General features: G+C 49.3%; 1 protein-coding gene and 1 pseudogene across 9 annotated transcripts in view; one reads left to right on the forward strand and one right to left on the reverse strand.

Annotated features, from left to right (window-relative positions):
* Nucleotides 1-49: 49 nt before the first annotated feature.
* Lrsam1 (leucine rich repeat and sterile alpha motif containing 1) overlaps nt 50-22,838 on the forward strand; it is a 36,541-nt gene continuing 13,752 nt past the window's right edge. For 3 of the 9 annotated variants that reach the window (XM_027943967.2, XM_071600985.1, XM_027943998.2), the window contains exons 1-16: nt 67-134; nt 511-649; nt 2,253-2,381; nt 2,700-2,756; nt 3,280-3,324; nt 4,297-4,374; nt 6,534-6,602; nt 8,720-8,804; nt 9,654-9,775; nt 12,790-12,880; nt 14,663-14,793; nt 16,100-16,129; nt 16,491-16,613; nt 16,922-17,061; nt 17,909-17,953; nt 20,663-20,733. In XM_027943967.2, the coding sequence (XP_027799768.2) occupies nt 2,310-2,381; nt 2,700-2,756; nt 3,280-3,324; nt 4,297-4,374; nt 6,534-6,602; nt 8,720-8,804; nt 9,654-9,775; nt 12,790-12,880; nt 14,663-14,793; nt 16,100-16,129; nt 16,491-16,613; nt 16,922-17,061; nt 17,909-17,953; nt 20,663-20,733 (1,159 nt within the window). In that variant the 5' untranslated portion in view covers nt 67-134; nt 511-649; nt 2,253-2,309. Of the gene's footprint in view, nt 135-177; nt 650-2,252; nt 2,382-2,699; nt 2,757-3,279; nt 3,325-4,296; nt 4,375-6,533; nt 6,603-8,719; nt 8,805-9,653; nt 9,776-12,789; nt 12,881-14,662; nt 14,794-16,099; nt 16,130-16,490; nt 16,614-16,921; nt 17,062-17,908; nt 17,954-20,662; nt 20,734-22,838 lie in introns of those variants that run through there. The other 6 variants (XM_027943976.2, XM_027943982.2, XM_071600984.1 and 3 more) reach the window with 6 other exon arrangements.
* Nucleotides 10,836-11,427, reverse strand: LOC114099653 (large ribosomal subunit protein eL18-like; annotated as a pseudogene).

A 22,838-nucleotide genomic window follows, 5' to 3' on the forward strand; every position in this document is an offset into this window, starting at 1 on the left:
CGCCGGATATAGGCAGGAAAACGCGGCTCTCGCGAGAACTTACGGCTCCGCCCAGTCTCTGAGTGACGCCCTTGCCGCCTTGTTGCTTGTGGGCAGGTGCCTAAGACTGACGGCTGGAGGGCCGGGTACCCGCGGTGAGCTGGGCTAGGGATTCGGAAAGGGGGTTCGGGCCACTTAGCCCAAGGTGTCAGAGAAGAGAGGGCTGTTCCTGAGATCTTGGGTCCTGCCGCTCCCATGTTTCCCTGTCTTGAGGGTCACTCCTGGGTCCCTGTCACCCAATCCCAGAGCCCCGCCTCTCCCGTGAGGTGTCCTCACCCCCATTCCCGGACCCCAGTACCACGGCGATCCCAGACCCTTTCTAGCCCTTTCATGGTGTTTGCATTTTAGTAATCCAATCTATTCGGGTCTAAATCCAGTCTGACTCTTTCTGAGACTCTGCGGCTCCCAGAGTCTCAGACTTCGTCATCCTAGTCTGCATGACTTTCTGAGGTTCTGAGTTTCGGTCCCCAGTTCCTGTGTTTGCAGAAGACCACCAGCTCCGTGCTGGGTGGTCTGCGACCCCACGTCCATGACCAAGCCTTTTGAGTGATCCGCCTGCCTTCGGGTCCTCCCAAGGGACCTTCGGGGATTTCTCCATCCACAAAGCCAGGTTAGCCATTCCCAGTCCAGCCAGGGAAGGATGGGTGTGGTTCTCCCCATCTGGACCGGACTTCGGGGAGGAAACGGATGAGGGATAGACATCAGAAGCAGATTGAAAGGAGCTGATTTGGGATGGATTGGGGAGCCATATGGCATTGGGAAGGAGGTCAGGAGGGCTGGACATCCTCTAGAGGGTGAGGGGTAGCCGGTCATCAGGGAGCAAAAGAGTAAGTGCTGGTCATTTGGGAGGATTGGAGAAGGGCTGTTTTTAGATCATTTCTCATTCCTATAGGCAGGTGGGTGACAAAAGGGCTCTGAGCTGGCTCTGCAGGCCTGGCAGAGCCACTTCTGACAGCCCACACCCAGGGATGGAGTCCTCCCTTTGAGGACCGGGTGTGTCTTCTTTGGTTGCACTGTTTCCCTTCTTCCTAGCTCTTGTAGTAGTCCCTTATTCAGTGTCACCTATACAGTGCTTTGTAGTGTCCACTTAGGGAGCGATTATACTGCCGGGTACTGTGCTGTGGGCATCACATACATTAATCATTGGGTCCTCACAGACCCCCCCCCCATGTTAATAACATTATTACTCACACTTTACAGATGAGGACACTGAGACTCTGAGAGGTGAACCAAATTGACACAGTTGGTGGGTGGTTTGATCTTGGACTCAAACCCAGTAATATTTCATCTCAAAGGCCATGATGTGAACCATCCAGTTCCCTGGGCGATTGTTTCCTAGGCCTTGCTGTCACTTATCCAACATTGATAATTGCAGATAGATAGGATTGCAGATAGGAGCAGGTTTCCAGGCTGGGTTTGCTACAGTCAGGCTGTATAACCAGATCACTGCACTTAGTGAGCATTGGTTTCCACACCATAAACAGTGCTGGGATGAGAATCAAATAGAACAACTGTCACAACCATGAAGGTGGTAAGGTGCGTGAGGATTGTTGGATTTTTTTTTTTTTTTTTTGGTGTTTGTTTTTTTTTTTAACTTTTTGTTACTGAGAGGATTGAACCCTAGAGGTGCTCTACCACTGAGATACATTCCCAGCCCTTTTTAGTTTTTATTTTGAGACAGAGTCTTGCTGAGTTGTCCAAGCTGGCCTTGAATTTGCAATTCTCCTACCTCAGACTCCTGAGTTGCTGGGAATACAGGTGTGTGCCATCATGCCCAGCTCCGAGGATTGCTTTTTAACTTTTACTTAACTCATGGATCTCTTTGGTTATGATGTAGTTGAGCTCCCCAAGTCATGGCTGATTTAGTTGGGTGTTGCTGATGCTACTCTGAGGCCCAGAGGAACCTGAGGAAACTCCCCTAAAGCAGAGGGGAGAGGGGATCCAGAATGGAGAAGGACCAGCATCTCACAGTGGGTCAGTGGCAAACGTAGGCCTGAACCCAGGTGACCTGGCCTGCCTTTGTGCTCTTTTCACCCCATCCTGCTCCTTATTTTTCCATCCAAAGTATTGAGCTGTACTGTGTAGGCTAGGAGTACTGATGACTAAGGGAGACACAGCCCTGCCTGCCTAGAGCTTACAGTCCAGCAGCCAACTGCAAACTCTGTTACTCTGCCGCCTGTCCTGAGAGTCAGGGGCTATAACGAATTCCCCAGGCCCTGACTTGTCTTCTACGACCAGTGTCCTAAAGATTTCCCTGGGAAAAAGGAAAGATGCCACTCTTCTTCCGGAAGCGGAAACCCAGCGAGGAAGCAAGGAAACGCCTAGAGTACCAGATGTGCCTGGTGAGGGAAAGCGGGTTTCCTCCAACTCCTTCTCAGCTCTTCCTCTGCCCAGTGGAATAGGGCTCTGCCTGCCCCAAGCTGCCTCCATCTTCCCTACTAACCCCTGCACTTCCCCTTGGGCTGAGCATACTCATTCCTTGTTGACTTCTCTTCCCTGCTGGACCTCAAACTCCGGGGAAGCAGGGATCACACACAGGATGGACTGGTGGAACCAGACTGTGCTGTGTCCCTTGCAGCTCCTGAATTCTATGTTTCTTTGCCTGTTTTGTTTGCATGCTTTTTAAAAAATTCTTTTAAAAATTATTTTTTTTTTCTTAGGCAAAAGAAGCTGGGGCAGATGACATTCTTGACATCTCTAAATGTGAGCTCTCAGAGGTAAACTGAGGGTAGTGTAAGGGATGTGGATTTGATTTATATTGTGTTCTTTTATTGCATGTTCCCCAGGAAAGACAGATTTGGAAGAGGGCTTAAAAACAAAAACAAAACAAACAAACAAACAAAAACAGAAGTACTAGTCAAGAGATCTTTCCTTAGATTCCATTCTTGTCCAAAAGAATTGAGATGATCCTTTGGACATAACAGTCAAGAACTCTAGTTAGAAAATGTACCCACAGAGTCCTCAAATGTTGGAAAAGTCAGGATTCTTCAAAAAAGACAGGGTTCCTGATGGGAACTGGATGGGCAAGATAGGACAAGGCCCCTCCTGCCCACTGATTGGGGCAGGACTGACCTCGTCCCCAGCATTCTTCTTCCCCAGCCCTTCCCTGGTGGACTGCTCTTCTCAGCAGATTTTGTCATGCTCCCCTCTGCCTGCCTCTCCCTCAAGTCAATGCCCTACAGAGAACAAATGAAAACTTGGCAGAAGGGGAGGCTCTTACTCTTCTTTATCTTGTCTTAGATCCCATTTGGGGCTTTTGCAACATGCAAAGTTCTACAGAAGAAGGTGAGCTGATTCTTTATTTTCAGAGAATTGCTTACTACATGTTTGCTTGTCTGAAAGCATGTGGGATTTTAGGTGTTATCTTCCTTACCCAGACAGGTGCAGAAGATACCTTCTCTCTGGCTCTCACCCTGTTGGTCTGCGGCAGGGGTCACAGTTAGGAGAGCAGGCTTCAGGGTCGGATAGCCCTGGGGGTCTTTTAGCTCTGCCTTCACTAGCTCTATGACTTTTGTAACTTCCTTAAACTCTTACATCTCAACTTCTTCATCTGTGAAATGAGGGTATTCATAGTTCTACTCTCCCAGAGATATTGTGAGAATTGAAGGAACAGTAGGTAGAGGGATATAATTCCTGTCACATACTAAACACTTATTAACCCCAGTGATAATAACAACAGAAACTGCACCCATTTTGCTCTGGCCATACAAGGGAGTTTAGGAGGGGAATGAATGATTTTTCAGAAGTGCAGTGCAGCTTTAGCAAATTTGGGTGCAGGGGGCACATCTCTAATGAACTAAGTAAAAAGTGTTCCCTCCCAAGAGCGTCATGAGCTCTGTGTCCCTGGAAGTATTCAACCAGCAGTCAATGCCCGACACAAATAGCAACATATGACAGGCCACACACTCACTGGGTGCCCATCCTGGGCTGAGGACTTTTTATCATCACAGCAGTCCTCTGAGGAAAGTACTTTATTATTCTCTGTTTTCCAGGAAGACACTGAAGCTGAGAAAGGTTAAAATCAGGACAGCTGATCCCTTCTCAGAATTAGACCTCTAAATTCCAGATCTTAACGCCATATGATTCCACATTCAGAAGTCCCATGACACTAACAGCATTCCCATTGCATGTCTGGGCAAGCAGAGATACCCAGGGGACAGCAGGGCTGCTGGGCATCTTGTGCCACACTCCACTTGCCTTTGGCTTTCCCCTGCTGCTCTTTCCTGCCTGACTCTTCCTCCACTCTTTGCCTCACAGGTGTTGATTGTGCACACGAACCACCTCACTTCCCTGCTTCCCAAATCCTGCAGCCTCCTGAGCCTCGCAACCATCAAGGTACTGGGGCCCCCTCCAGTGTCATAGACTCTATATCGTGTTCCAGGTAGCAGTTGGATTTCTGTTAAAGGTTATGCCATATGGTTTTGTTGCTATTGTTGTTTTGGTGGTACTGGGGATTGAACCCCCAGGAGCACTCTACCACTGAGCTACATCCCCAGCCCTTTTTATTTTATTTTGAGACAGGGTCTTGCTAAGTTGCTAAGGCTGTTCTTGAACTTGCAATCTTCTTGCCTCAGGCTCCTGAGTCACTGGGATTACAGGCATGCACCACCACCCCTGGCTCCAGATGGTCCTAATATAATAAATGGTCAATCTGTGATTTGATCAGCCTGCTTTACTGGGCACTTCTGTGCGCTGTCCAGCAGGCAGAGTGACAAAGATAGCCAAACTAGGTGGTTTACATGCTAAGTAAAAAACTAAATCCTAGATTTGTTGCAAGTAAATTAGCAGACAGTGTGGAAACAGATGGCCTCAAATAAGACAGAGGGACATCCAGGCATTGTATGATTAACATGTGAAAATCCCTCCTAACTGTGGGCCCCTCCTGGACAGGGGCTGGGGCGTCATCACAGCATTTGCAAGATATCACCCAGGATTGTTCTGCATGAATGTGAACTTGTGAGAGTTAGTGTACACACTGAGAGAAGACTGGCATCTCAGACATCAAGTGTTCTTCACGGTCCGCTCTGGGTTGCAGACTGGGGATAGTTTTTACACTTCTTTTTTGTTTTGATCCAGCATGTTTTTTGTTATTGTTGTTGTTTTGTGTGTGTGTGTGTGTGTGTATGTTTTATGGTGCTGGGGATTAAACCCAAGGCCAAGCATGTGCTCTACTGCTGAGCTCCTTCCCCAGTTGATGAATTATTTTGTATTCAGAAAAAAAGAGAACATTTAATCCTGATGATTAAATGTGATTCCAGCAACTCAGGAGGTTGAGGCAGGAAGATCGCAAGTTCAAGACCAGTTTGGGCAAATTAGTAAGCCCCTGTCTCAAAATAAAAAGTAAAAAGGGAGGGCTGGGGTTGTGGCCCAATGGTAGAGCACTTGCCTGGCATGTGTGAGGCACTGGGTTCGATTCTCAGCACCACATATAAATAAATGAATGAAATAAAGATTTTTAAAAAAAATAAGTAAAAAGGGATTGAGATGTAGCTCAGTGGTAGTGTGCCCCTAAGTTCAATCCCCAGGATAGAAAAGAGAGAGAGAGAGAGAGAGAGAGAGAGAGAGAGAGAGAGCGAGCGAGCTATAGATATTTAAAATATATTTTAATATTTCTATTTGTAGTTTATATGTGTATATTTTATCTGCACATGTGTGTGCTGGTATATATTTATTCTTTGCCTTTTTTGCTCATTTTAATCATTAAAAAAAATTAGTAGGCCAGGCACAGTGGCACATGCCTGTAATCCTAGCAGCTCAAGAGATTCAGGCAGAAGGATCACAAGTTTAAGGCCAGCCTAGGCACTTTAGCAAGACCTTCTCTTAAAAATAAAATAAAGGGCTGAGGATATAGCTCAGTGGGTGGAGTGCACAAGACCTTGGGTTCAATCCCCACGAAAACAAAGAATAACAAAAATGAAATTAAAAGGGCTGGGTTGCAGTTCCAAGGTAGAGCACTCCTGAGTTGAATCCATAGTACTTAAAAAAAAAAAATTAGCAAATAGCAGTTAAGCAAAGAAAAGTTGGAGCAAGGGATATCATTTGTGGTAGAGGGCTTGCCTAACATGCCCAGGCCCAGGGTTCAATCCCCAGCACCACAAAAATAAAGAAAGAAAAGGGGAGAAAACATACACTTTTGCACTCTGGAGAACCATTATCACTATTTTATTGCATATTTGGTAGGGTTTTTTCCTGTGGGAATATTTTTGATGCTATGGAATGTTTTTACTTTTTAGCCTACAGATACACATACTGTTTTATATCATATTTTTTGGCTTATCAGTAAAAATAAAAACTTGATAAATAAAGGAAGGAAATGGCATAATCATTTGAAAAAGGGAATGAGATGGGATTGCTGGATGTTGAGTGGGGGAGAGAGGGTCGGGTGCTGGTGGCTGCAACACCAGAGGCTTAAGTGGCCCCTGTCATCTAGCTTTTCTGAGCCTGGAATCCTGGGGCTTTCTCAGTGGGTGTCTGAGAGGTGTCTTCCTCTTCAGGTTCTGGATCTCCACAACAATCAGCTGGCAGCCCTTCCTGAGGACATAGGGCAGCTGGGAGCCCTGCAGGTAAGACTGTGGGAAACAGAAACCCACCTCCCATGGTGGAATGTTCTGGGTGTGCTCTTGCCAATAGAAGCAGGCTGCACTTGGTCCCGGTGCCACTCTTGCTGTCTGGGCTGTGGCTATTTTTGACACCTGCTTTTTGGGACTTCATCTTGAGCTTCCACAGCTTTTCAGAAAAAAAAAAAAAAGCACAGTCTACATCTGAAGAGCAATGGCTGCGCACTCCCACCGCTGCCTTGGCAGTAGCAGCCTTGCACTGATGGAGCAATCACTCTGTGCCAGTGCTGAGATAACTCCGCCCCTGGCATTACCTGCCAGTGTTAGTGTTGCCCCTGCTCTACAGAGGAAGAAGTGGCTTCCATTGCACTGAGGCTGAAAATCTCTCTTTACCACACCAGAAGATCCCAAATAGGCTGGGAGTGCAGTTCAGTGGTAGAGTTCCTGCTTAGCAGGTGCAAGGCTCTGGGTTCCATCTCCAGCACTGCAGAAAGAAGACCCATGCTATGGGACCCAGCTGTCCTTCTAGTCTCCTCTCCTTTTCTTCCTCCCTTTGCTTGCTGAAGTCACCTCCTAATACCCTCTATTCTCTGTCCCCAACCCAGCAGGACCTCTCCTTCTGCTGAAGTGGTCCTTCCTGGGGCTGTCTGTGGGGCCTTCCTTCACCTATTAGCCCAATGTCCTGAATCCTCCCCAGCCTCCTAAGTGCATCCCCTCAGTCCTCTCTGTTCCCACCCTACTTATCTCCCCAAGGGCACTCTATAATTGCAGTCTATAATCATAATTATGTATTCAGGCCTCACCTGTGGAATGTGATTTCTCTGAATGCTGCCCCTTTGCCTAGCTCACCGCCTGGCACATGGAAAACACCAAAGAACAGTTTCAATGAACCACCCCAACATGTGGGTGATGTCATCGCATTTTACATAAAAGAAAACAGAGGTACAGAGAGATGACTGTGTCTGTAACTTGCCCAAGGTCACATAGAGAACATGTGGCAGAGCAGTAGTGATTGTCCCCATTTTGATCCACAGTATGAACTTGGCATAGGATCTTAAGGGATCTGCATTCCTTTTTTTTTTTTTTTTTCTTTAATTGGAGGTTGAACCTGAGGTGCTGCACCACTGAGCTACATCCTCAGCCTTTTTTATTTTTTACCTTGAGGCATGGTCTTACTAAGTTGCCAAGCCAGCCTGGAACTTGAAATCCTCTTGCCTCAGCCTCCTGAGGTGTTGGGATTATAGGTGCCACCATGCCCAGTGGGACTTTTTTTTTTTTTTTTTTAAGAGAGAGAGAGAGAGGGAGGGAGGGAGGGAGGGAAGGGATTTTTTAATATTTATTTTTTAGTTTTTTCTGCAGACACAATATCTTTGTTTGTATGTGGTGCTGAGGATCGAACCCGGGCCACACGCATGCCAGGCGAGCGCGCTACCGCTTGAGCCACATCCCCAGCCCAACTTTTTTTTTTAAATATGTATGTTTTTGTAGAATTATGCATTTTCTGTCTTGTAACTTTTGGGTACCTGACTATAAAATGCAGACCTCCTTTGATTCATCAAATATTTATCTACCACGATCTTTTAAATGGCCACTTAGCTTTCCATTGCATAGTTTTTAATGACTTCATAGTGTGGCATCCTGTTGGCCTCCTGACCTTGCCTCGCAGGATCCTGGAGGGAGCAGGCTTTGGAAATCCATTAAGCCCAGCTCCAACCTTAGCACCACCAGTTCTGGCCTTGAGACCTCAGCCGACCACATCACCATTTGTGGCTCAGTTCCCTTTCCTCAACACTGTGCTGCCTCACCCAGCCTGGCTCTGATAGCCCTCCTTCCTGCCTCCTGCTTGGGCATTTTTGGTTAATACAAATGATGGAGCCTCAGCCGGGAGCAGGTTTTGGTCTTGGCCTTTCCTTCTGGGGCACCTGACTTCACCACTCTGAGCTTGGTTTTCCCATCTCTCTATTGGGATCGTAACAATCCACACCTTCCTCACTGGACAGGCAGAAGCAGGTCAAGGCAGGTGTTTACAGTGCCCAGAGGACACCTGGCCTAAAGCAGGGGTGAGGGGACAGAGGTAGTCACTGTGTGTGTGACTTCTCATGTTATTTCTTTCTCTTTCTTAGGTATTAAATGTGGAAAGGAATCAATTGACTTATCTCCCACGCTCCATTGGGAACCTGATCCAGCTCCAGACCCTCAATGTGAAAGGTAGGGGACCAGGAAGGCTTGTCCATGTGACCCTCGGTCAGCTGTGGGCCAGCCCAGTCAGGATCCACAGGGGGCTCTGTCTGGAGCCACTGAACATGAAGATGACACTTAAACTGGACTGAGCTCCTGCTAGGTCTGTGTGTCCCTATAGTAACCAGAGAGAAGGTGTCTGGAGGGTTCCCGTGACTCCTCAGAGTCAGACAGTAGTGACAGCTACACTGAGACTTGGTCCTTCGTGTGTATAATGAGGAGTGGTGGGAAGAGAGCGGACTGCCTGGCTGAGGGTGATGGAGGCGCCATGACAGTGGTTCTGAGTGGTGTGTCACACCCACTGAATAATGTGGTCTCCTGACGGTCCCTGAGGAGCCAGAGGGCAGCAGAGTTGTCTGCAGCCTACAGATGAGGAAAGTGCCACTCAGAGAACAGTGATGTGCCCAAGAGCACCCAGTGAGGTGACAGTGAGCCAAGACTCTGATGCAGTGTAGCTCCAGCCCTGCCCCACCCCAGCTCCTCCACTTCCTCCCCAGCACTCTGCACAGAAGCCTCAGCCTATCTAACGGTGGTGTCTGACAGTGATTGAAGATAATGGCGCCCCAGCTGTTGATCACTAACCATGGGACAGGCACTGGGCCCAGGACCTCACAGGCATCATCTCATTGAATCCCTCTGGACTCCTGCAAGGCCAGATAGTGTCCTCGTCCATGTCTCACAGATGAGGCCTGGGGAGGTAGTTAGTTGTCCACTGAGCTAGTCAGTGGTGGCAGAACCTCTCCATCCCTACCCCCACTGAGACCTGCAGTGTCAGGCAGGACTTTGGGGTGCTGAGCTCTGCCCCTGGGGTCTCTCTAGACAACAAGCTGAAGGAGCTGCCGGACACCGTGGGGGAGCTTCGAAGCCTGCGTACTCTTGACATCAGTGAAAACGAGATTCAGAGATTGCCACAGATGCTGGCTCATGTCCGAACCCTGGAGGTAAGTGGGGAGCCATTCTCACCTGGGGTCCCCTCAGCATGCCCCATTCTGCTCGCCCCCATTCCCAAGGGTCTGCTCTGGTCACAAGGTGCCTGGTCCCAGAGGTCCCCAGCCATGGTCCTTAGGAGCTTACAGAGCCAGTGATATGTGGGCATTTGTAACAATGTGACTTTTGCTACCATCATGGAGGCAGGAAAGCAGTCTAGAGTAGAGAAGAGGGAACGCTGAACCTGGAGGGGCCACACTTTAGGAAATCCATGGCATTCAAACCAGACCTTGGAGAGGAATGAGATTTTGTGATGTAGACGTGGACAACAGGAGCATTTGGTAGAGGGGGCAGGGCAGGAGAGGCAGGAGGTGGGAAGCACAGGATACGGAAGGGAGGAGGGGCCAAGTGATCGGGAGTTGCTGGACCTGGGACCCCGGTCATCAGGAAGCTGGGAGGGAAGGCAGGGCCTGCAGGGGTGGGTTGGGGTCTGGGCTCAGCATGGCTGGGCAGAAACCAAACCTCATTGGAATGTCGGGTGGCAGGGGAAGGCAGGGGCCTCTTGGGACCCCGAGTGAGTCAGCTCAGGCTGGCATGACAAAGAACCATGGACTGGGAGCTGAAATGGAGAAATCTGTGTTCTCCCCATCCAGAGGCTGCAAGCCCAAGGTCAGTGTTGACAGGGCTGGCTCCCCCTCAGCCTCTCCTCCTGGCTTGTCTGGGGCCTCTCCTTCCCGTGACTTCATGTCACCTTCCTTCTGTGCCTGTCTGCATCCAAATTTCCTCTAGTCATGTTGGATCAGAGTCCAGCCTTTCTCCAGAGCCACATTCTGAGGTACAGGGGTAGGGACCTCAACTGGCATACATGTGAGTTGGGGGACATAGTTCAGCCCACAACAGACACCAACTCAAGGAGCCCACTCCGAAGGTGAGCTCTCGTGGTCTGACAAGATGGCTCCATTCACCTGGAGCTTTCTAGAGCTAGTCACTTGACCTGTGTTAGCTCTGAATCCTCACAGAATTTTTTTTTTTTTTTTCAAATTCAAAGCTTCTTTATTAACAATAAATCCAGGGTTAGTTTTTGTAGCCTCGGCTGGCCCTCCGGCCTCTGGCGCACTCAAATTTCCTGCCCTTGGAGCGGACATAGGGTTTGGTGTGGCTGTGTGGGGTCCCAGGAGCCTTGCCAAAATGCCTGTACGCCTCTCGGCCCTTGCGAGGACCAGAGAGCAGGACTGTGCCACGGCCCTTGGGGGAGTCCAGGGCCAGTTGGTCAAAGGTGAGGATCTTGCCCCCAGCCTTAAGGATGCGGCTGAGGGCTCAGCTGCTCACGCGCAGTGTGCACACCTTCAGTTTGGGCACCTCCTGAACACGAACGTCATCTGTTATGGTCCCCACGACCACAGCTGTTTTGTTTTCTCGGCCAGGAAGCCGAGATGATCTCTCCGGATCATCCGGGAGAGGGAGAGAGGTGGCCTATTGGTGCGACTCATGAACAACTTCTTCAGTACAACTCGGTTGAAGGTAGAATTGGTCCGTCTAGCCAGAAGCTATACAACTTGACCAACAGCCTTAGGTGGATGTCCTGGCTCTTGGGCTCCTTGTGCCGAACCTTTCGGTCCTTGTTGTGGCGTATGTCGACTCCCATGATGGTGCCTAGAGCTCAGCCTAGTCCGGAAAGAGCTCACAGAATTTTTTTGAAGCAGATATTGTTGTGGCACCTTGAAGATGAAGAAGCTGGGGCATGTACAGAGGTAGTCACTGTGTGTGTGACTTGCCCTGGAGTCACGCAGTTAGCCCTGGCAAGGTGGAACGTAGGCTGCCTGAATCTGATGCCTGTGTTCCTCACCTTCTTGCAGCTCTGTGTGTGGGGTGACCAATCCACTCGCAGTGAGGACAGTCATGCTGAGCATCCCAGAGTCCCCTGATTCTGTCAGTCAGTCACCTCCCTCAAGCCAAACTGTCTGTTGGGGGAGCAGGTAGCTCAGAGGGTGCAAAAGGAAGTGGCCCCCCTCTGTAGCTGGTGTCCTCCTACCTGGTGGCTGGATTTGGAAAGCACAGGGTGCTCAGGGCAGGAGAGCACAGGTTGTTCTCTGTGCTGTCCACGAGAACATTCTGCAAGGGTGGGAGTGTCTGTGTCTGTGCTGTCTCATCAGGCTGGCCACAGGTGGCTCTCGAGCACGTGCAGTGTAGCCAGTGTGCCCAAGGAACTAAATGATTTCATTGAACTTTAGTTAATTTATGATTAAATAGCCACAGCAGTAGACAACACAGCGCAGAGCATGTGTTCCCCGGGGATATGCTCAGACCTGTGGGGAGCTCTCTGGGCCTGGGGTGCGGCTCAGGGTGGAGCACTGCAGAAGCAGCTCCAGGAGGAAGGCCCCGTGGGCCCAATCCTTTAAAAAGAAGCTTTGGAGCTTCTCATTTTAAAAGTCATGTATATATTGTTTATATATATATATATATATATATATATTAATAATAAATATTAAAAAGATTTCACAACTAGGCATGGTGGCACACACCTGTAATCCCAGTGGCTGAGGCAGGGGATCGCAAGTTCAAAGCCCACCTCAGCAATTTAGTGAGGTCCTGAGCAACCTAGCAAGACCCTGACTCAAAATAAAAAATAAAAAGGGCTGGCTCAGGGCTTAAGCACCACTGGGTTCAATCCCTGGTACCAATAAAAAAAAGGATTTCACATAGGCAGTATCCCATAATCCTCCTGTTAGAGGAAACCACTTTGAGTTTGAGACAGACCCTCCACCCATGGCTTCTATCCCATACTAATGTCAGAGGTATAGTATAATTTTTAACAGAGTTGGAATCGCATTCTTGCCCATCCTGTAAATTCCTTTTGGTCACTCACTTACGTATTTGTCCCTAAGAGAGCAAGAGAGCTTGTTGTGTGCCAGCACTACCCAAGTGTTGGAAGGGCTCCTGGCACACCTAGGCAGAGGGGCCAGGTGGCTTCCACTCCTGCTGGGTGGCAGGTGAGGCACACAGTAAGGACAGGCCCCTATGTCTGCAGACGCTGAGTCTCGATGCTTCGTCCATGATCCACCCCCCACCGGAGGTGTGTGGTGCCGGCACCACCGCCATTCAGCAGTTCCTCTGCAAAGGTAAACTCAGGCCATCTGTCACCAGCGGCTACCCTGCGCCAGCCCTGGGGTGGGGGATGGTGTCACTGTCCCTGCCTGCTCGGAGCTCAGGGTCTGTGATCACGGGCTGGCTTAGGAGGGAGCACAGGGGTGCCCCTGGGTTAGGTTGGGACTGGTGAGGGGCCTGGCAGAAGGAGGAGCCTGTGGAAGGCTCTCGAGGGGTGGGCGGAGGGGTGGGCCGTGGGTGAGCCTGAGGTGTGAGGAGGCCTGTGGGGCTGGAGCGCTGGAGCCCAGGGAGGAGAGGTGGGGAGGGGGATGGAGGGGCCTGGCCAGTGTCCAAGGGAGACTGGATTTCACAAGGTCAGATTCGCTTTTTACAAAGATCACTCAAGCTACAGTGAGAAGGGATTAGAGGGGGCAAGAATGAATGGGGGACCAGTGAGGAGGCCATGGAGGTCATCCAGGGGAGAGAGGGTGGTGGGCTGGACTTGGTGGAAGGACAGGGCCGCAGAAGGAGCTAAACCTTGGAACACCTGCGCTCCCAAGGTGGATGTCCCCAGTTGGCCCTGTCACTGTGGGCCTTTCAGAGCACAGCTGAGACTCGCGCATGGGTCGTCCGACATCTGATGAAGGTGCCATTGCGGAGCAGTGGGATTGGATGGTCTTTTTAATATCTGAGTCACTCTGGAACAATTGTGGGGACAGTGAACCCCGGGCTGGGCACAGCTCAGTGGTGAGGGCCTTGCCCGGCAGGTGAGCCCTGGGTTTCATCCCCAGCTCACAAAGAAAGAAGGAAAGAAAGAGAGGAAGAGGGAAAGAGAAAGGAAGAAGGGAAGGAAAGGCAAAGCCTGCTAATCAGGTGGATAAACAGCAGAGCTCATTGTTATTTTGATGTCACTTCCTTGTTAGTTGAATATTTGTATGTCTGCCTATTTTGGTATTTCTTGTCAACTACCTATTTGTGTCCTTCCAAGGGAGGGGATAATTCTGATTACACCAAAATGTGAAATTTGCTTTTATCAAGCCGAGCACAATGGCACAGCCCTGTAATCCCAGCAACTTGGAAGGCTGAGGCAGTAGAATTGCAAGGTGAAGGCCAGCCCCAGCAAGACCCTGACTCAAATAAAAGTAATTAAAAAAGGCTGGAGTATGTATAGCTCAGTGGTTGAACTCCTCTGAGTTCAAGCCCTAATACTGCAACATAAATAAATAAAAAATAAAACAATTTTTTTTCTATTTTTTTGGTCAGATGGACACCAGCATCCAAGTTAAAAAGACCAGGTGTTGCAACCAGAATAGGTGCAATATATATTATAGACCCATAAAATGTAAAGAGCTCCTGGAAATCAGCAAGAAAAAGGCAAGCAATACAATGGAAAATGAGTATAGGGTATGACCCCTTTCACATTATACAGAAGGAAGCTATCTATACAGGAGGGCCAGAGAAGGAAGGAGACTTGCCCAAGATCTTGCACACACAGGAAGTTATTAGTAAAGCTGGATTCTGGACCCAGTTTCTCTGCTTCTCCTGGGCTTTTCTACCACCTTGTTCTCACTTGGATGGAGAGGCAGATGACTTGCCCATTTACTCACTCAGCTGACACTAAGCACTTGCCCCATACCAGGCCTGGAGGCTAGGACTAGTGGACAAGGTAGGGGGGCCCCATCCAGGGAGAACGAGAGCAGTTTGGACTGAGCCTGGCAGCATGGGCTGCGGGGGAGGAAGGAGAGAGGAGGGGAGCAAGGGATTTGGGAACAGACAACTTCAGGTCCCCCTGCCAGCTTGTGTCCCATCTCTTGCAGAGTCAGGGCTGGAATATTATCCCCCTTCTCAGTATCTGCTGCCAGTTCTGGAGCAAGATGGAGCTGAGAACTCCCGGGACAGTCCTGATGGGCCTCCAGACCGGTTCTCACGGGAGGAGGTCAAGTGGCAGGTAAGGCAGGCCTGTCTGGTGGTGCTCACTGCCATGTGCCTGTGTTGGGGCTGCCAGGATGAGGGGATGATCAGAGCTGAAGCCCCCAGATTCCTCCATTAAACTAGAGCTTCCCTCCATTCAGACCAGCCTTTTTTTTGCAAGGCCTGCCATGGGCTTACCAACCATCAGCTGCTCAGGGATCTCTGTGTTTCCTGAACAAACCACACTCCTCCCTCCATCAGGGCCTTGAACAAGTGGTTCCCTCTGTCTGGAATTCTCCCCACTCACCAGTTTATTGAGTCCTCTCAGAAGCACCAGCCCAAGTCAGTGTCCTGTTCTGTGTTATCAAAGCACCCTGTGCATTTCCTTGGCAGCATTTAACACGGTGCTGAATTTAATGAAAGTGGTAAATAATTTTTCTACCGTCTTGTCTGTCCTTGGGATGGGATCATGTCTGGATTGCTCCTTGTTGTCTTTCAACAAATTCTTCCTGACCACATACCACATGCCCCCCACCATGCCCTAGGTGTAGTGAAGGAGGCTGATGGGCACATAGGCCAGCACCAGTGACAGGCGGCCCTGCAGGATGCTCAGTAAGGACTTGCACTGCAGCCTGGGGGCACCGAGCAGAAACTGTCTCCACTGTCGGCTTCCACAGCCCGGGCTCACAGTCAGTTTGCTCTGCTGGCTGTGGTGGAGGACAGCATTGCAGGGAAGGGGAGCACAGCTGCCGGAGTTTGGCTTCACAGCTTCCAATGATGCTTTGGTTGATTTCTGGTTGCCAGATGCCACCCTTCCCTGTTTCCGCTGCTGATGTAAATGCATTTGCAATTTTATATTTTTCGGACAGTTCAATGAAAGTTGGAAAGGGAAGAGATGACCATCTAGGAAACTTGTGCTAATCGGTACTTTGAGAAAGTATTTACAATATACATCCCATGCTCCAGGGCTCACTGATGTGGTCACCTGTTGGTGGACAGTGGTGTGGTTTAGTTTTCACTCTTCAATGATCCTGTAGGAACCTGTACATGCTCCTTCTGCATTTGCAAGTACTTAGGTGGCCAGACAGGAGCTCTAGGTGCCACACACAGCCACGGGAAGTGTGTATCTTGTTTCATGGTCTTCTTTTGGAGCACCAGGCCTGCTCAGCGCTGCCTGCCCAGAGCTGTCTTGGCACCTCCTGGGCAGCCCCCCACCTATTCTGATGCAGCAGTTGGGTAGGCCAGGGTCCGCATGAGGCCAGGCCACCGGGGGGATTCTGGTACATGTGCTGTTGAACACCCTAGCTGTGCCCTTCTCCTGACCTCTGTCTCTTCTCCCCCAGAACAGGTTCTCTGACTATGAGAAGAGGAAGGTAAGAAGATGCCTCTTTTCCTCTTCTCTGATCTGTTCACTAAAAATCTCAACTCCTGAGATATTTGAAGAAAGAGCTTATTCCTGGCTCTGATTCAAGGCTGAAGATGTGCTCTCCTCTCACGTGCATTGTCTCACTGTGTCCTCGTGCCTCCTCCAGTGATGGCAGAGTATCCACTTGACAGATGAGACAGAAGCTCAGAGTGGGAGGCCAGACAGGTTCTAGACCACCAGGCCCCAGTGGACAGCTGGGGTTGCTCAGCACTGACCTACAGCCCATGCTACTTAGCACTGCCCCTGCTGCTGTGTCCTGGTGCCCAAGGAGCCCATGCTGGCAGTCACCAGCATCTTTACTCCTGCAGGAACAGAAGATGCTGGAGAAGCTGGAATTCGAGCGGCGCCTGGACCTCGGGCAGCGAGAGCATGCCCAGCTGCTTCAGCAGAGCAGCTGTCAGAAGGACGAGATCCTCCAGACAGTCAAGGAGGTGTGAGCAGCCCAGGCATCACACCAGCCAGTGGCCTTCTGACACAGGCCAAGGCCCCCCTGAGGTGGGAGGGCAGGGCGATTAAGCTCTCACATCTGCCCCGGTACCTGAAAGAGAAGGCCCTGACCCATCACCCAGGCCTCCTCAGGCACAAATGGGCACTCTAAGGTCCAGCAAGAGGGGACCCCCCAAGTTCACACAGAGTAGACAGGCACGGTGGGGCAGGAAACCCAGTCTCCTAGCTCCAGTCAGAGCCACTCCATGGCACATCAGGGCTTCGCTCAGGACCTCTGCCTCCCGCCCCACAGGAGCAGTCTCGGCTGGAGCAGGGCCTGAGTGAGCGCCAGCGCTACCTGGACACAGAGCGGCAGCGTCTGCAGGAGCAGCTAAAGCAGACAGAGCAGAGTATCGCAAATCGCATCCAGAAACTCCTGCAGGAGAACCAGAGGTCAGTCCTGGCCCAGAGCCCTTCTCTGCAGGATGCCCTTCGAGGTCCCAGATTGGAGGTCCAGTCCTCCCCACGGTCTTCACTCCTACCCACGTGCTTCTGCTAGGGGCTTCAATCCCCATCAACACACAGAAAAAGGAACCTTACCCAAACATGTCGAGGTCTGAGTCCTTGTCATGGGACTTACACTGACTGGACCTATGGCCGTGGCAAGTGTTTCCCTGCTGGCCCCGGGTTTCCCCTCTGTAAAATGAGTGGCTCTAGCAAGGTAGTCGAGATCTCGCCTGCTCCAGGATTTTGAGTTCCAAGTAGCCTTTTGCCTGAGGGCTTCACCCTGTAGTGAGATTTAGCTGAACAAATTCTGTCCTTGGTAGGAGCTCCTAAGAGCAGGTCTCGGTGGGGCTGGGGAGAAGGGGGACAGGTAGAGATTTCAAGAAGCTTGAGAATGTCTAGTTAGAGGGGAGATTGCAGGAAGAGTCCAGAAGCAGGCTTTCGCCTCGTTTCCTGTCCCTCCGGGCTTCCTCTTCCTCATCCTGCTGTGCCTGGTGCTCCCTCACCTGTCAGTTACCAAGCGCCTGAGTCCAGAAAGTGACCGCTTTTTGGGAGCTCACTTCATGTTTATTTTCTCATTTACTTTTTACAAACAGCCCAGGAAGTTTTTCACCTGTTTTCACAAGTGAGGACATCTAGGGCCTGGAGTGGCTTTACTGGCCTGGACACAGAGATCCCAGGTGGCAGGGCTCAGAAGCAGGCACTGAGGCCCCTAGCATGGCCCGTGCAGTGAGGTGGGGCAGCGCTGCGGGAAATGGGCTGGTGACTGCAGGGACCGCTCTGGTTTTCTTCACAGGCAAAAGAAAAGTGCGGAGATCTTGAAGTCTCTGGAAAACGAAAGGTAAGCGTCCTTCCAGGGAGTGCAGCTCTGGGGAGGGAATGTCTTTGTGAATCTCCAGGAGATTGTCCCAGAAAGTTTTCTTAAAGGTATAAAGAGATTCAGCTTGTTAGGATCAAATTAAAAAGAATTGCCATGCCAGGAGTGGCAGGACCCACCTGCAATTCCAGCAATTGGAAGGCTGAGGCAGGAGGATCACAAGTCCAAGGCCAGCCTTGGCAACTTAGTGAGACCCTGTCTCAAAATAAAAAATAAAAAGGCCTGGAAATGTGACTCAGTGGTAGAGTGCTTGCCTCACATGCGCAAAGCTCTGGGTTCAATCCATAGTACTGTCAAAATAAATAACTAGATCAAAAAATAAATTATCACTACTTTCAAGTTCTTTAAAAAATTTAGAGACATGAATAGGATGGATACATAATGAATATTTCCAATATAAAAAAAAAACAGAACAAATCTACATTTATGGAAAGAAAAAGAAATAAAATACATTTGTCCCTTTGTATCTGAGGGGGATTGGTTCCAGGACCATCTGCAGATACCAAAGCCCACTGATGCTCAAAGTCCCTTATGTAAAATAGCAAAGTGTATGCATATAACCTACACACCTCCTCCTGTACACTTTATATTTAGATAACTTATAATGTCTAATACAATGTCAATGTTGTTTAGATAGCTCTTATACTCTATTATTTAGGAAATAATGACAAGGAAAAATATGTACCTGTTCAGTACAGAGGCAGGTTTTTTTCAAACATTGTTGATCCACAGTAAATTGAATCCACAGATGTGGCACCCATGTATATGGAGGGCCAATTGTGTTCTTCACTAGGGAGAATAGTCATGTTGCTAAGTAGAAAAGTGGGAGGCTGTATTTAAAGAGGAATATTACCAGTTATCATTTTAAAAAGACACTCTGACCAAGAGTGATTGTACATGCCTATAATCCTAGTGAGCTGGGAGGCTGAGAAAGGAGGATCACAAGATCAAGGCTCACCCCAGCAAGTTAGCATGGTCCTAAGCAACTTAGCAAGACCTTGTCTCAAAATAAAAAATAAAGAGGGCTGGGGATGTGGTAGAGCACCTCTTGGTTCAATTCCTAGAACCAAAAAAAAAAGACACTGTGCACATACCTGTGTGCAGAAAGCATGTGGACCCATTCCCAGGGTTACTACTGAATGTTTTTGAGTCATGGGACTTACATGTAGTGGCCTTCATTTTCTTCTCTGTGTTTTCTGAGTCGACTGCATTGGGGCACACCACTTTTGTAATTAGAAAAGATGATAGAGAGGAAGGACCAACTCCACCCTCCACCCCTCCCTGAGATGTCAATTCTGATCCCTCCTGGTTCTCTCGGGTCCTGCAATAGCAGCGAGGACTCTGAGCTGTCCTTGGAGGAGCCCTATCTCGCCCAGTCAGTCCAAACATCTAGGCCCCCACTGCCTGGAAAGGCCTTCTGCAGGGTGCTTCCTGGGGCTACAGTAGCCACCCCCATGCTGCCAGCCTCAACTGTGGGGCTGGGGAGCTGGGCCGGTCCAAGCCAAGCAGTGTTGTGGCCAGTGGCATCATCTATTTGGCCCACACTGACTAAGAACCCTGGTTCTGGGTGGGGCTGGGCCCAGAGTACAGCCCTCTACCAAATGCCACCTTCTCTTGAGCTGTCTATGGCCCTGGACAGCAGACAGAGCTGCTCAACCTATCCATGCCCTTGCGACTAAGTCCCAGCGGCAGGGAACAGGAAAGGATATTGATTTTTCCAAGCCACTCCTGCTAGTTGGGCATATGAAAAAGCACAGCAGGCATGTGTGCATGCATGTCACCTTGTTCATTTTCACTTGCTATATCATGGATGAATTTCCATGTCAAATCTGGTAATTTGTAATTGCTGAAGAATGTTCCATTGTGTGATTAAATCATAATTTATTTAATTAGCCCTCTGCCCACAAACCTTTAAGTTGCTTCCATTTTTTTATAATTTCAAAAATTGTGATGGTGAACAGACTCTCAGTGTACCCTTAGGTATTTATGTGACTTTTTTTTTCTTTTGTTCTAAAGATTGAACCCAGAGCTTTGCATGATCTAGGCAATCACTCTATCACTGAGCTAGTGCCCCAGAACTTTTATTTTATTTTGAGACAGGATCTCACTAAATCACCCAGGCTGACCTTGAACTTGTGATCATCCTACTCAGGCTTCCAAGTAGTTGGGATTATAGACAGGCACCATGACACCAAGCTTTATATGATCATCTTTTTAGTGAAATATGCAAATGACATTTAGATGGGTGCCAGCACACCTTCCAAAACATGTTGCCGGTTTGTGCTCTGAGCAGTGCACAGACATGCCCATTTCTCCACCATCGTTGCCCGCAGCAGCAGCTACTGGTTTTCTTAATCTCAACCAACCTGACAGGTGAATAGGTCTGGCCTTCTTTGCCAGTGATGTTAAGCGTCTTCCCATGTTTGCTGGTTACTTGTAGTAAAGAACTGGCCCATTTTTCTAAGGGGATGTTCACCCTTTTACACAGGTGCTCTAGCTACAGGGCTGGAATTAACAGGCCCCACAGGAGGAGGTGGTGATGTGGGCATTCAGGGAGCTCATCTGGGTTGGCTCTTCAGGGCAGGCTTCCTGGAGGAGGTGGTGTTCTTCTGGTGGGGTTCCCTGTTGGAAAAGTTGTTTGCCAAGTGAATGGATGGCTTTTTTTCTCCCTAGAATAAGAATGGAACAGTTGATGTCCATAACTCAGGAGGAGACAGAGAACCTGCGACAACGTGAGATCGCCGGTGAGTTCTGAGATAGGGAAGGTGAGGGCCCTAGAGAAGAACATTTGGCCGCCTAGGCCAGTGGATGGGCAGCCCTGTCTGTTAGTCATGTGTGGAGAGCACTGAGTGTCAGCCCTCAAGAAAGGCAGGCAAGTCCAGCTCATGGAGATGGGGCTATGGGGCCAGGCTAGGCTTGGATTCAGAGTCTCAGCTTGGATACCCGCTGTGACCTTGGGGGCATTACTGGTCCCTAACTTTTCTAAGCCTCAATTTTCTTATCTATAATATGGGAAAATGCTGATGACCTGGCCATCTCATAGGGTCATTAGGAGAGCCAGATGGGATCACACCTGGACCAAATGAGCCTTTCACAGGGCTGGCTTCTCTGTTTTTGAGAACCAGGGAACTGGGCTGGCCCCTCTGGGGTTCCTGGGTGCTGTGCCCCTTCCCATCATTCCTCAGGAATGGTCCTGGGCTCCACGCGGTACACGCTAATGAAGGGACCCCACCATGGCCCTGAGGACTTGTAGATGTGGGCTAAGGACAGCCAAGGAGGTGTTGCCTGTCCTTTGTTAAAGTAAGAACTGATTCTATTGGGTGTCCCCGCCTCTGCAGCCTTTGTCAGGAAGCAGGCTTCCCGCGCACACTTGGTCAAGGCTGTCTGTGGGCTGGGCTCTGAGGCAAGCCCGTGGCATGCCTGTCCTCCCCCCACCACCTGTCAGGTCATTAGCATCTTGGTGTTAAAGGTCACTCGTATCCACCATTTGTAAAAACAAAAATGTGGGGAAATTTCCAGAAAGATCTTCATCTAATTAACTGCACGGGATGGGAACATGTCTAGAGACTTTTGTTTTCCCCTATTCAAGCTTCCCTATTACTTAACTTTTTTAAAAAATGAGCATGTTTTATTTTTGGTTTTGTTTTATGCCATACTGGGCCTTGCATATGCTGTTAGGCCCCAACCCCTTATTATTTTTATAACTAAAAAAACTCAGTAAAAACAGCAAAAAGGCCCAGCAGAGTGATACTCACCTGTCATCCTAGCAACTCTGGAGGCTACAGTAGGAGGGCTACAAGTTGGAGGCCAGCCTGGGCAATTTGGCCACCCTCAGCAACAAAAGGGAGACCCCGTCTCAAAAAATCAGAAGGTTGGGGCTGGGATTATGGCTCAGTGGTAGAGCACTCACCTTGCATGTGTGAAGCCCTGGGTTCGATCCCCAGCACCACATAAAAATAAATTTAATAAAGGTATCGTGTCCATCTACAACTAAAAAAATTTTTTAAAAAATCAGAAGGTCTAGGGATGTGGCTCAGTGGTGAAGCAGCAGAAAAATAGCAAAAAGTTCTGGAAAGGTAGCACTTGAGTCAAGGGCACATGGTTTCAGGAGTCCCAAATATATTGTTCATGCCTTAAGATTGTACTTCTAAGATTACTTAGAGGATAATTAAATAATCAGATGTTCACAAAGATGTTTGAGCAAGAATATTTACTGAAGGATCATTTAATATTTTTTTTAAAAAAAGCACAAATGCATCCAAATAGAGAATTACCTAAATAAACTTTGGTGACCCACGTACGGGAGTCCTCTGCAGTCATAAGTATCACATCTAATTGACACAGGCAGATATTCACTAAAAAAATGAGAAGTGCTGTGTTAATGTGATTCTCTTTCGATTCTTTCTATTATGGTAAAACGCTCTTCACATAACTTCGCCATTTTAACTACTGAAATGCGCAGTTCGGTGGCATTGATGTTCCCATCCTCTCCTCCGCGCCTCTCCAGTACGATTCCATCTTCCCCAAATAAAAATCTGTCCCATTTCGCACTCACTCCCCATCCCGCTCCTCCAGCCCCCCATAAATGCCCACCCTGTTTCCTGGCGTGCGTTTGCCTCCTCTGGGGACTGGTGCAGTGCAACCCTTCGGTATTGTCCTCCTGTGTCTTTGCACTAACCATGAGGTCCTCGAGGCGCATCACGCAGCAGCAGCTGTCAGAGTCGTCTTTGTTTTAAGGGTGGATGACACCCCACAGCATGCACGGGCCACACTGTTGGTGCATTTGTCCCTCAGTGAGCATCTGGGTTGGCCACTGTACAGACACCTCTTCACTTGAGTCCCAGCTTTT

This window comes from Marmota flaviventris, chromosome 13 (genome assembly GCF_047511675.1).
Source record: "Marmota flaviventris isolate mMarFla1 chromosome 13, mMarFla1.hap1, whole genome shotgun sequence".
NCBI classification, from domain to species: Eukaryota; Metazoa; Chordata; class Mammalia; order Rodentia; family Sciuridae; genus Marmota; species Marmota flaviventris.